This window comes from Branchiostoma lanceolatum, chromosome 13 (assembly GCF_035083965.1).
Source record: "Branchiostoma lanceolatum isolate klBraLanc5 chromosome 13, klBraLanc5.hap2, whole genome shotgun sequence".
Classification (NCBI taxonomy): domain Eukaryota; kingdom Metazoa; phylum Chordata; class Leptocardii; order Amphioxiformes; family Branchiostomatidae; genus Branchiostoma; species Branchiostoma lanceolatum.
The window spans coordinates 674,275-688,608 of NC_089734.1; the positions used below are offsets into that span (position 1 = coordinate 674,275).

At 45.5% G+C, this 14,334-nt stretch overlaps 2 protein-coding genes across 2 annotated transcripts; both read right to left on the bottom strand.

The window, feature by feature from the left end:
- Positions 1-2,878: 2,878 nt before the first annotated feature.
- On the bottom strand, positions 2,879-4,125 carry LOC136447587 (potassium channel subfamily K member 17-like). The gene has a single exon (XM_066446590.1). It carries the CDS (start codon positions 4,007-4,009, stop codon positions 2,888-2,890), a length of 1,122 nt encoding a protein of 373 aa, XP_066302687.1. The 5' UTR covers positions 4,010-4,125; the 3' UTR covers positions 2,879-2,887.
- Positions 4,126-10,283: 6,158 nt separating this feature from the next.
- Positions 10,284-11,992, bottom strand: LOC136447445 (potassium channel subfamily K member 10-like). Its single transcript, XM_066446360.1, has 2 exons — positions 11,471-11,992; positions 10,284-10,693 (listed from the first exon to the last, which is right to left on the bottom strand). Exons 1-2 carry the CDS (start codon positions 11,984-11,986, stop codon positions 10,337-10,339), a joined length of 873 nt encoding a protein of 290 aa, XP_066302457.1. The 5' UTR covers positions 11,987-11,992; the 3' UTR covers positions 10,284-10,336.
- Between the last annotated feature and the right edge of the window lie 2,342 nt (positions 11,993-14,334).

The following is a 14,334-nucleotide window of genomic DNA, read 5'->3' on the forward strand; positions in this document are numbered from 1 at the left end:
TTGTGCCGCTGATTCAACAAAATGGGCACACTGTAATGCAATGTCGAAATGATAACATAGTTCTTTTCAGTTTCGAAGGTTACAAAAATGGAATTGTGTTTCGTCGTGATTTTTTTTCTCTATTGTGTGCGACAACCTTGTACCTTTACTAAACCGTAACTATTTAATTATAAGTCCTGGGAGAACATGTTGTGTTTCCGGTTTAAGTCCTGAAAAAATAGGGTTGGTAGTTAGGGATTCTCATATTTTTGTTTGTCGGCCAAAGCGATCTGCGTAAACAATGTAAAACATATATGCATTGTACAAGCACAGATAGATCAAAGAGTAAAATGATTACTACACGTTCGATTCTGTTAGCAGAGGGTGAAGTACAAGAAGTCTCTTTTTTTCATTTCATCGCCGCTTCTAAACGTTAATGATCACATTTCTCTTCATGATAGAATGTTGATTGACTAACCAACAAGCAATTAGCGAATTCCTCATCGCCAATTTTCCTTAATGAGATCGCCTGATGTGGATAAGACTTCATAATTAGGAGATAAGACGTTTCATCACTATCTTGTCAGTTATTATCACATTTTACAGATAAGTCATCAATCCTGGAAACTAGCAAAGTGCTACCATCTGCCGAATCAAACTTAGTTCAAGTTTAGCTCACCGAAGGGCTAGTAGTCTACTCTTCCACTGGTCGTGACAGAGAAGACAGGCGCCATGTGTAGTATGCACATGTACAGGTTCATTATACCGGGAAAATCTCCCTTCCTCTTTTCTACAAGTACAATGAACAGTGGACCACGGCTTAACATCCCGTCCTAAGGACTGTGGCTAAGAGGTACCTGTAGATTTGCAACTGACCGACCCCATTTTAGCAACCGCGCTACTAGTACGAAGCGAAGTTTAGACAAAGTGCAGCACCCTAAAATGTCACAAAGTACTCCTTCCGGCTTCAAGCTGGCCTATATTGGCCTATGCTGTACTCCATGTCCTAGCTGGTTTCTTTTGGTACATAGAAATTTGAAATAAACTAGACAGATAGAATTTGCAAGTAAATAGATAGTGTTCGCCTTCACATCGTTTAGCCTAACAAACTACTGCTCTAACACAATCATAAATATGGTGATCAGCCCCGCAAGCTCTGTCCTGCCACTTGCTACATGATGTAATCGGACACCACAGACTGTCTGTCTGTTACACCCCAGTAACCATGGTGACGGCGGTCTGGTCCAGGTTGTTGACTTTATTCATTCATTTATTTGGAACGTAAAGAGGAGAAGAGAAACAAACGGAACAAAAACAATATGCTTCTCTTCCGTTTGTTTATTGGTTTTATCCAGATCTCCTTAGCGTTACGTAGAGAAACAATAGTCTACATGGAGTCCACTTAAAGGTGAACATAGATATTTGGTACTCTCCAATCAGAGGTTTGTGGAGAGATTGTGACTTTTTTTAATCATATGCCCCGTTTTCTGTCGGCACTCTTCGTTGTTTGGGGAGTACCGACAGAAAAAAGGGCATATGATAAAAAAAGTCACAATCTTCTCCCCAAACCTCTGCTTGGAGAGTAGATGTTTGGCATGGTGAGGCATTTGGCGATGCCATTTAAACACTTTGTGTCATTGTTGTTAGGCATTCATTCTTTTGAAATTTGATTGCCTGCGTTTTGTTCTATGAATTATTGATGGCGCATCACAAGCCTTTTGATTTGTCTCTGCACTTATTATGTGCACAAGGTTATGAAAGGGGGTGGGATGCGGGCTACGTCCTCATAACACATTCCCCTAGCGCGGCGACCTGGCTGCGACATCGCGGCGATTGCGATGCGACCGAGCAATTTGACTGAGCGCTCAACAAATTCCATCGATGAAAAACGAATATTTTTACGCTTTTTGTGTGTTTTGTTGTCTTTTCAGTCATACTTTTACAATTTACATGATACTCAGACTGTAAGCGTAACACAAATCGAATTTAGGTCGCAATGCGATCGCCGTCTAGTGATTTGGGTCCTTAAAGGTCTTCCTATGGCCACACATCGACAGTACGCTCTTTGCTACTCCAGGATAATGTAAAACGATGGCAACAAAAGACAACAAAGCCATCAGAACAGCTAGACTTGGTGTAATTGTTAGAAAACCAGTAGGCGTCAGTTTAAAATTTACAATCAGAAAACATGTCAGCACATATATATACTAAGCCAAAAAAATAAGAAGACTAATACAAAGAAGGCTGACTAGAGCCCAAATTGTTGGAATGGCAGTTATATACTGTTTGCCCTCATGGCTGGAAGCTACATTTTTGTACGCTGGTTAAAGTTCCCTTTCTATCGTCAGTGACTAAACTTCTCTCTGTCTAAAGTGAATTTGGCGTTTCTTACTACCTGGGTATCTAATCTTCATCAACCTAGCTTTAAGTACCTTCGAGGCTGATATACATTTGTATATGTACGTAATACATTTGAATGAACACCTCAACATTAACGACTAAGCCATTGCACAGCGCGGTGAGGAGGGGTCATTCAACTTTTAACTTATTTTAAGTACATTCGAAGCTGATATACATGCATGTACGTAAGACATTCGATACATATAGAACACCTCAACATTAAAGGTGCCCTAAGCGATTTCAGGGGGTAAAACTGAACGTATTCTGGATATGGCAATCTGTATGAAATTGACATTTACTTCCCCATTTTAGCACATTTTCATCATTATTTCATACTTTGGGCGTTTAAAAATTACGTAGAAACAAGCCGCAGTATTCTATTTACTGGTACCACCCAATAATCACCCCAGAATCCTTACTAGAAAATTGATTTTAAAAATTTGCTTCGGGCACCTTTAACTAAACCATTGCGCTGCGCGGTGAGGAGGGGTCATTCAACTTTCAACATTCAAACCCGAGAGGAGGTTTCGTTTAAATCACATTTGGATGCGGTCACGCTGGCGCTGTTCTCCTTCAGACGTTTGCGTCGCTGCTCTCGGAGTTCTAAGACCTCCACGGCTCTCCGAAGCTCCCTCTCCGTCTTCTTATCCACCGTCTCCTCCAAGATTTGCACTCCCTGAGACATCAACTGGAACACGGTAGCCAGGAAAGCCAGACCGACCACGAAAACCATCGTCATAAGAATTCGATACGGCTCCCAGTACTGTATCCCCCTCTGTAGTCCCGCTACATAGTCGCCAAACCCGATCGTACTCAGGGATATGAAACTAAAGTACAACGACTCGGAATAGCTCCAGCCCTCCACGTGTGAGACGACTATAGACGGCAGAAGCCAGAAGATGGTCACCCCCGAGACGAAAAAGATCCCCGCGACGAGGCGGCGGACCCTTCGGGGCAGCCAGCCCGGCCGCCGGCGGCGCAGCGCCTCGGTGCCCCGGCGGACCCCGTTGGCCATGATCTCCCCTATCCCGCCGAGCACGGCCAGCATGAACGGAATGCCGAGCAGGCCGTAAATAACGCAGAATGCCATGCCGGCGCCCGTTTTGGGTGTGACGAACCCGTAGCCTATCGTGGTCACCACGGTTATACTGAAGGCGAGCGCGGCCGCAAACTCCCACTGAGGTGGTGAACTCTCCATGGCGGTACTCCGCGGGTCTAGTCCGTGTTTAGTCGCCTGTACAGCTCTGTCTATGACCTCGTATAACTCTCTCTCAGTCATTAGAAATATGGGGGTGTCCCTAAAGTCGACACATTCACCGCCCGTTCCCGTTATGTCTTTGAACTTCACCGCGACGTCGTCTGCCACGCTCTCGGCGATCCTCGCCATGTGGTCCCGAGGGACACAGGAAGGCTGTGCGGTACCCACCGCCTCTTTCTGCGCCTTGCAGCCGTGCTTAAGATGCCTGCAGACAGTCTCATTCCGGCGCTGCCGGAGCCTTCGATGAAATGCGAAGATGTCTTCCCGAATCTCGACTTCCTCCTCATGCTCCAAGGCGTGGAAGACGCCCGCTCCAAGCAGCAGATACATGAACACCAAGACTATCAACACCAACAAGGCGGCCTTCTTCATGGTTCAGTAGAAACACACTGTCACACTGCAGACTCCCCAACAAAACATGTCCAAAATGTCGTCTCCGGGGGACCTCCGAAAATAGGCTTGTCAAAGTGCAAATTTCACAGGCAATAGCTAAGCCCACTGTACGTGACAGTTTGTCGAGGATTATGCCAAAACAACGGCGCTGGGAGCCAGCAGACGGCAATAGTAATTGTCAACTGTTTTTCGTGGTTCATTTGGCGCACATAAAGGACCATAGAGAAGTGACTATTGTTATAGAAAAGATACTATGCACTACACACGGTTCATCTGGCACAGATGAAATCGCGACCATTACGAAAGACATAATATCACATGCGCACAGTGCGTTTGCCGTTTGGCATATACTGTCTAGAGAGAAGGGGACATGTACTGCGTAATGAATTGATACGGTATAGAAAAATACTGTTCAAAACATAGAACATTTGGCATGGTGTATATGTAAGAGCTAACATTAGAACACATAACGTTACATGCACACCGACGAAAGATTCGAATTTATGTCTTCAAACAAAACAAACTGTAGTAAAACGTGTTCTCCAAGCAGAGGTTGGCAAAGGGGGCGTATGATAAGGCCACAATCTTCCCACCTATCTCTGCTTGAAGAGAAGTAAAATGAGCCAAGACATAATAGAGTCCTGCTAACCTTATCTCAGTAACAAAGTCTTCAAAAGTAAAGAAGTTTACTTTTTACCAAAAACAGTTACTCAAGCAACTGGATAAAATTTTGAAACAGTCAAAGTGCGAAGACTGTTTTAAAATTTTATCCAGTTGCTTGAGTAACTATTTTTGGTGTATCTTATTACCTGGATGTCTAACCTTCATCATCGTAAGTTTACTTTTCATTAAAAAAATCGGGTGACTAACTTTTTGAGTACAAAAGAGACCAAAAGGAATGGGGTACCAAACAGCTCTCTACAGCACAAAAGTTACTCTATAGTAGCTGGATACGTTTTGGAAACGACGTTTCAGACAGCATCTGTTATCTTCTGTCAGTGACTGACCGAATGTCTGGCCGTTACAACACCTAATCACTTGCTTGGGCAACTTTTGTATTATGTATCTTATTACCTGGGTGTCTAACATTCATCACGAAAAGACACATACAGTGTGTCTTTGTTATTGTGTGATTGTGCACGTACATTTCTACTTTTTGTTTATTTATTTATTTATTCATTCATTTATCCATTTCTTAATCTTGAATACATATGCGTAGGCCGTTCCAAATTTGTATGATTTTCAACAGAGCCCATTACAGGTAAACAGAATACAAAGTTAGGAGGTCATAAATGGTACAAGTGAATGAAATTGAATTGTACAAACAAATTATACAAAGTATATGAACAAACGCAAATCATAAATATTCACTTGAAAGTTCATCTGTGTAATCTTTATAATAAATACATAGATATTGACAATGACTCATAGTGGGAAGAAAAAAACTCACAACCGAATCTTCAAAATCAATTAATCTAACTCGATGTCCGTTTAATAAAGACAGATGATCCGTGGGTCAATTTGCCCATAAGCCGGCCGTGAGAGGTGCCGATAGCCCCACCTGGTGCCCGGAGTGGCCCTGCCTCTGTAATTGAGGTCCTGTCGGTAATTTTCCTGACGTTACCCTGTATAATACTACTGTCGATACTTTGACATGTGATTGTCCCTTTTTGTGTGTCCTTCGTCTTTGATGTAGTGGAAAGGACAGCATGGGGGGGGGGGGGGGGGGTGTTTGTCTGGCTGAAATGCGAGTTGCAAATTCAACAGTTTGCGTTCGATTGTTTTTATCTTTATTTGCCGCAAAAATTGTTCAAATTTGTTTGTTTTCGGTCAAACATTGCGATGCATTTTTTTGCGCGGGAAAATTTCGTGCCATTGTCGCCTGATATCTTACAGAACTACATGCAACATCAACAAGCTGAAATAAAAGTGCGTCTCGATGAATTAGCTAGCATACAGAAAGCACGTGTCCCACTGGTTGAGAAAAAATAGTAAAAAGCTACTCTGTAATTTTTGTTGAGCTGTATTCACTATGATCTTTAGATTCACTGTAAGCATTTCTGTACATCTGTGTGCCGCTAACAACGTATGCTACCTTTCACCTTGAAGTTAGTTGGAAAAACGAGTTTCCAAATCTTTATTGACCAGTGCTCATTGCATGATTGATGACCAAACCCGATATCAAATAGCGGCTCTCATCTGCGGCTGCGAGCCTTATGAAAACATACTTAATGGAAACAACCTGAAATGATTTGACCTCGCTTCAGTCTATCTACCACTAGCCTCCAATGCAGGCTCCTTGAGCTGTTTCACTAGCCTCCAATGCAGGCTCCTTGAGCTGTCTCACTAGCCTCCAATGCAGGCTCCTTGAGCTGTCTCACTAGCCTCCAATGCAGGCTCCGTCTCACTAGCCTCCAATGCAGGCTCCGTCTCACTAGCCTCCAATGCAGGCTCCTTGAGCTGTCTCACTAACCTCCAATGCAGGCTCCTTGAGCTGTCTCACTAGCCTCCAATGCAGGCTCCTTGAGCTGTCTCACTAGCCTCCAATGCAGGCTCCTTGAGCTGTCTCACTAGCCTCCAATGCAGGCTCCTTGAGCTGTCTCACTAGCCTCCAATGCAGGCTCGTTGAGCTGTCTCACTAGCCTCCAATGCAGGCTCCTTGAGCTGTCTCACTAGCCTCCAATGCAGGCTCCTTGATCTGTCTCACTAGCCTCCAATGCAGGCTCCTTGAGCTGTCTCACTAGCCTCCAATGCAGGCTCCTTGAGCTGTCTCACTAGCCTCCAATGCAGGCTTCTTGTGCTGTCTCCCTAGCCTCCAATGCAGGCTCCTTGATCTGTCTCACTAGCCTCCAATGCAGGCTCCTTGAGCTGTCTCACTAGCCTCCAATGCAGGCTCCTTGAGCTGTCTCACTAGCCTCCAATGCAGGCTCCTTGAGCTGTCTCACTAGCCTCCAATGCAGGCTCCTTGAGCTGTCTCACTAGCCTCCAATGCAGGCTCCTTGAGCTGTCTCACTAGCCTCCAATGCAGGCTCCTTGATCTGTCTCACTAGCCTCCAATGCAGGCTCCTTGATCTGTCTCACTAGCCTCCAATGCAGGCTCCTTGAGCTGTCTCACTAGCCTCCAATGCAGGCTCCTTGATCTGTCTCACTAGCCTCCAATCCAGGCTCCTTGATCTGTCTCACTAGCCTCCAATGCAGGCTCCTTGAGCTGTCTCACTAGCCTCCAATGCAGGCTCCTTGAGCTGTCTCACTAGCCTCCAATGCAGGCTCCTTGAGCTGTCTCACTAGCCTCCAATCCAGGCTCCTTGATCTGTCTCACTAGCCTCCAATGCAGGCTCCTTGATCTGTCTCACTAGCCTCCAATGCAGGCTCCTTGAGCTGTCTCACTAGCCTCCAATGCAGGCTCCTTGAGCTGTCTCACTAGCCTCCAATGCAGGCTCCTTGAGCTGTCTCACTAGCCTCCAATGCAGGCTCCTTGAGCTGTCTCACTAGCCTCCAATGCAGGCTCCTTGAGCTGTCTCACTAGCCTCCAATGCAGGCTCCTTGAGCTGTCTCACTAGCCTCCAATGCAGGCTCCTTGAGCTGTCTCACTAGCCTCCAATGCAGGCTCCTTGATCTGTCTCACTAGCCTCCAATGCAGGCTCCTTGAGCTGTCTCACTAGCCTCCAATGCAGGCTCCTTGAGCTGTCTCACTAGCCTCCAATGCAGGCTCCTTGATCTGTCTCACTAGCCTCCAATGCAGGTTCCTTGAGCTGTCTCACTAGCCTCCAATGCAGGCTCATTGATCTGTCTCACTAGCCTCCAATGCAGGCTCCTTGAGCTGTCTCACTAGCCTCCAATGCAGGCTCCTTGATCTGTCTCACTAGCCTCCAATGCAGGCTCCTTGAGCTGTCTCCTGATATCTTTGATCTATGGCTTAAACGTATTATCTTCTAGAGGTTTTCGTGTCGCGATGTCCGATGATCTCGAAAACGTTAAATGGCGGTCCCATGTTTGAGGAAAGCCACGCTTCGAGCAAGTAAAAGAACCCACCACACCTATCGAGAAGGGTAGGGTCCATCCTGGTGTGAGTGGATAAAAAAAACGCTCGGGTCTAAATGGGTTAGGGAATTTTCCCAAGCAGCCTTCGTAACCCCTGCTTCTCCTATTGGGTCAGTTAACCATAGATGATGATATTCCTGAAGAGACGTTGTCCCAGGAATATCAATAACTTGGATCAGTGCCAAGAAAAATGGTCTTTTGCATTGAGCAACTTAAGTGAAAAAAGGATCCACCAGAACAAGCTTTAAGGCAGCAATCCCAACACGGTACATGCACGCTTGGACCATATCGAAACGCCTGCAGTGAGGCCTGCTTGAGAGGCTACCCAATCTCACGCTTGAGGTGTTTCAGTACGGCGAGGCCGCGGCACTTCTGTGTCATGCTCAGCAGAGCATGGCTTCATCAAACAGCGGTGTCGATGACACCGTAACCATGGAGATAGGGGAAGACATCGCCATACAGTTTGAGCTTGAGGAATGCTATTGTTTTTTTTTCTTACCATGACACACGCTATGTATGTTGTATACAGATAATCAACAATAATAGATGATATATTTTTTTTTATTTACAATAAAATTTTTCAATATTTTCTGTCTGAAATTTCCGAGAGAGCAATACATTCATTGTGCGTGGATGTGGAAATAATGAGAACAGAAATTCATCCTGGTCCAGTTTTCGCCGACGTAAATCTATTCTCATACTGGGGCAAGGTCAGACACTATGCACGAGACATTCTCCTACCATAGGGGGAGGTACTATTTCGCAAAAGTGCAGTTTTTGCTGAAATACGCACCTGAAAATATGGGGACGGTCTATCTGAAAATGAAAATGTAAAAATGTTGAATTTTTTCTAATATTAACCCCCCTGTACATACCCCCTGAAGTTTGTAACATAAATCTGTATTAAACTAGTATAAAGGTGTGCTACCAAACATAATTAATGCCTTTAAGTATTAGTACCTTGAGGTAAGAAGACATTAAAGTGAATATTTGAACCCAAAATCTATTCTCCACACAGATATAGACTATTCCCATATCACCCCCATTGCAAAAATGGACTAGTCCCATTAGAGCATGTACAAACTTCAAGGGGTATGTACAGGGGGGTTATGTCCAATGATTCCAATGATTGTCCAAATTTTGTGATTTCTGTGCTTAGATAGACCATATCTATATTTTGAAATGCGTATTTTACAAAGTTGAAATTAATACCCCCCTTCCCCCTACTACCATTGTTGTCTGGAATTCCACTGGGTTCTAACATCAACAAACTGAAATTGAAAAACGTCTCAATTTATTGAAGGCAATTGTGCAAGTGGTTTTAACACAAAAACCAAGCGCCTATGTATAGTATAGACAGGTTCACTGTACCGAAAATCCCCCTATTCACATACTGGTTCTGACAAGGTCACTCGCTATGTACAAAATATACAGGTTCACTATACCAAAAATTCCCCCACATTTTACTACAAGCACAATGAACATGATAACAACATAAAGGTACGTGTTTAGATTATGGCAGACTATTATGGTATTGGTTGTGACAAGGTCACTCGCTGTGTACAGTATATACAGGTTCACTGTGCCGAGAACCCCCACACTCGTTACTCCAAGCACAATGAACATGAAAACAACATAAAGGTACATGTTTAGATTATGGCAGACTATTATGGTATTGGTTGTGACAAGGTCACTCGCTGTGTACAGTATATACAGGTTCACTGTGCCGAAACCCCCATACTCGTTACTCCAAGCACAATCAACATGAAAACAGCATAAAGGCGTCACGATACAACTATAGTTTATGGCGCACTATTCTGGCATAGGTTGTGACAAAGCAATGAGCTATGCAGGTTCCACGTGCCTGAAATTCTCACACTCTTCTCTGGAATCCTTGATAAGCTCAAATTCCGTTCTAGATAGGGCAGAACGGCATGGGGAGCCTTATAAGCTCTTGTTAAACTAGACTAAGTGTAACACGCGATAAAACCGCCATACCTAAACATAAATGACAAGAACAATGTTCCGTTTAGACAACATACATGTGGATCTTAGGCCAAGAAAAAAAAAAATAACGGTCTATAAAGAAATGACACAACTTGTTTTGACCTAGTGCTAGGTGAGAAAACCTATGCAAATCTAACGAAAATTCCATGTATGACAGTCAATAATCAATTTTCACATGGTTTGCTACCGCTGCAACGGCGAGTCTAACTTTGAAATATCCCAATTTTCATCATTTAATAAAGGTGTTGTGTTAAACACCTACATCTGCCACACATGCTGTCTGGCTTGTCGCCCGGCTGCAGGATTATCAACGATCATGATCAGTGGAACGCGCGGCCTCCGGGCGCTGTTCTGCCGAGGGGTGGCCGCCGGAGTGTCCGGTCCTTCCATCCCTTCCTCTTCAGTCTGCTGTTCTTGCTCCTTCCTGTTGCCATTACTCTGCTCTTCCACATCCTCCACATCCTCTCCAAGATTGTCTTCTCCTGTCTTCTCTCCTTCACTCGTGTCTTTTTCCTCCTCCATTTCTTCCTCTATCTTGTCTTCCACCTTCTTGATGGCCTGCGAGATGAGGTCGAAGATGGTGGCCAGGTATGCCAGACCCACGACGATCCAGATCTTTAAAAAAAAGACGAACTATTTATATATACATATATATATGATGACATCCTCTGACAACATTGCACAACAAATCTCTGTGAATTCGTATACACTTGTTCAAAGAAGAGGGAAGAGACATGTAATCGATAGATTTAGCGGTAGCAAGGCCGTTCATGTTTGACGATAGTGTAGTGTAGCATAGCTTTAGTTGATTTGTTTCTCCCACTGTTCGGAAACGCTATAAGAATTATTCTTTTCGTAAACGTTTCAAGTAATAATGAAACTACTACATTTAGCCAAAGCAGGCAGGAACTTGCACATAAAGATAATCACTTGACTGTGCATCTCTGTTATATTTCATCCGACCCTCACCTCTTCCCTCATGACCTCAATGAAAAGCGGCCTAGCTGTATGCCGATTTGAGCTTCTCGTGAATACACAAAGGTTAAAAAACAAAACAAAAACTAGGGGGCCCAATCCTACACCACTTCTTTATTTCATCACATGCTATCTGCCACCCAAAAATCAAGACCACAGCACGTCCAGGTCAAAAGATACAAAAACGGAAGTTCTGCTGCAGTACCAAGGTCACATACCAGGGGGCCCAAAATTGACCTTAAACTTTGGCTTCACAACACCTGCCCACATACCAAATATCATCGTAATCCATCCAGAGGTTCTTGAGTTATGCTGACTACAATAGTCCGGAAACACAAACACACACACACACACAAACACACCAAAAACAATATCTCCATTTTTCATGGAGATAAAAAAAGCAAGCAAAGAAATCACCTTCATGAGGATCCTGTACCCCTCCCAGTAGTGCTGCTTCTGGTTCCCCGTGACGAAGTCGCCGAACCCGATCGTGCTCAGCGACACGAACATGAAGTAGACCGACTCCAGGAAAGTCCACTTCTCCACGACGTGCACCACCCAAGCGGGCACCACGAAGAACGCCCCCGTCCCCACGACCAGGCAGAACGCCCACGCGAGGTGCGAGGCTGCAGACGGCGTGCACTTCGGGTGCCGCTTCTGGATGGTGTCTGTGACCCGCCGGACCACGTCGCTCATCCCAGCGGCAAGCCCGCTCAGAAACGCCGCGGTGAGAGGGATCCCCAGCAGCGCGTAGAAGATGACGAACACACGGCCTCCTGTGGTCTTAGGGGTTGTAGCGCCGTACCCGATGGTCGTGACTACGGTCATGGAGAACGTTATAGACGGCATGAAGTCCCAGTGAGGCGGGGAACTGTCGGTCTCGTCGCTGAAGGGATCGAGCCCGCTTTCAGAAGCTTCCCAAACCGAGTACATGATGTATTCTAGATCGTCCTGGGATAGAACCACTATAGGGACATGCTTGCGTCTGATCAGTCGAGTCGTGTTGGTTGTGTTGCCAGGCTGTTCGTGAGCTTCCCAGGTCAAGTTTCTGTGTGTTTCATCCAAGTAACCCTTCACTCTCTTTACAAGCTCGTTTACCTCGTCTGGCGTCAGAAGGTGGTCTGGATCGTCTGCGGCTTGTTTCGTGTAGTTGTCGAAGTAGTCGGCGTCAAACAACCACTCGTATTGTTCCTTCTGCTCTTGATGGACCTTGAAGGTCTTCTCTCGTATCTTCTTCTCGTGCGGCGCCTCCAAGACGTGGAAAACCCCTCCTCCGATAAAGAGGTACCCTACAAACGCCACGGCTAGGGCGAGAAGCGTGGTCTTCTGCATCTTGACGCGCGATGTGCACACATCGACGTCTGCACAAGACTGGGGTGTAGTGATCAGGAGTCAAAGGTAGCCTCTACCAGGCTCCGCGGATGGCTGGAAAAATTGTAGAAATCGGCCAAATAGCGTGAATAGTAGCCGGCTACGGAGTGAGGGTCCAATATGTGGGAAACTGTACCCCTATAGCAGACTAACTACTCTTGCATGTATTTCTGTCTATTTGTCCAATTTCTACTCTTTCCAGGCGCCTCTGGAGCCTGGTAGAGGCTAAGTCAAAGGTACAAAACCACAAAGACGTGTTCATTAATAATTCAGTCGCGCGTGAGGTTCCTAACAATTGTAGCGCTCGCCGCACAGCACAACGGAATATCATTGTACAGACTTATGATTTATGACGACGATGTCATTGTACTGAAGCACTCATGTATGCCACGGGCGGGGTCGGTATTGTGTTGTATTGTGTTGTACTAGGGTCTGAGCACCTTTATTGCAGTCAGGGGCAAACGTGCCAGGGATTTTTACTGGCATAGCTGAAGAGGAATCGTCAGAAGTGGCTGTCATCCATGTGGCCATATAACAGCAGTAAAGACAACTAGCGCGACCATATGGGTCTGTTGGTTAGTGACCCACACACGAGAACACCCCTAACAGACACAGTAATGGTTTCGTCTTGGCTTATATGACTGTAGCAACAGGTGCTTAACTCAAGGGGGTCTCATGCCGGAACACCCCTCACAGAGATTGTAATGGTCTCGCTCGACCCTGTATAGTAACAGGTACATAACATAGGGGAACTCACGCCGGAACACCCTTTGCAGAGACTGGAATGGTCTCGCCCGTCCCGAATGACTTCAGCAACAGGTGCATGACCCAAAGGGAGGGGAAACACAGGCGAAAACACCCCACACAGACCGTAGTGGTTTCGCCTGGGTTGTATGACTGTAGCAACAGGTGCATAGCCCGGGGGAGGGGACACCCCTAAAAGAATCTGCAGTGGTCTCGTCCGTCGCGAATGGCTACATGTACAGCAACAGGTGCATAAGGGAGGGAGAGGTCACGACGAAACACCCCTCACAGACCGTAATGGTTTCGTCCGGGGGAAGGGAAACCCATCACAGAGTCTGCAGTGGTCTCGTCCGTCCCGAATGGCTACATGCACAGTAACAGGTGCATGGCTTAGGCAATGTATCATTACGTCATACCGGACCCCTCAACACAGCAGGGTCTGAGTTATCAGCGGTGAACGTGACGTCACGGATACAGACCTGTCGCCTCTGGTACAGGACAGAGCGTTTGCGATGAGACATGAACTTGGGTCATGAAGAGGAAACGGACAGGGAAGGGTTTTCGGCGTTGAATAAAGGCATTTGGTAGTTTGACTGGTAGATATTGCAATCCAGAGAAATAGAAATGTGCCAATTCATCTCAAATTTACATCTTTTGGTGTTCAAGGAACGGCTGCAGCAGATAATGAGGACCAATAGATGCGGTTGACACAGAACCTGTTTGTTTGTTTTGTTTACCTGTTTGCTGGTATTCCAGGAATCCTTGCGGTGGAAGACGATGGCCATGAGGTTCGGCTGATGCAACATCTGTTTCTTTACCGTTGAAGAGGTTCATCAGTCACGTATAATCACAGTTACTAGAATATTCTTCAAACAGTGACTTGATAAAAGGTAGCGAAATACTAACCTCCAAATTTTCGACGTCTAGTCTGTGCGTCTTGAGACTAGGTCACTCCGTGATCAAGACGTACAGACTTGACGTCGAAAAATTTGGAGGTTAGTATTTCGCTACCTTTTATCAAGTCACTGTTTGAAGAATATTCTAGTAACTGTTTCTTTACGTGTTTATTTACACGTTTTGTTTGTGTTCCAGGGACCGTTGCCATGGAGGACAATGGCACGAGGCTCGCCTGATGCGGGACCTGGTGGTTTACATGTTTGTTCACA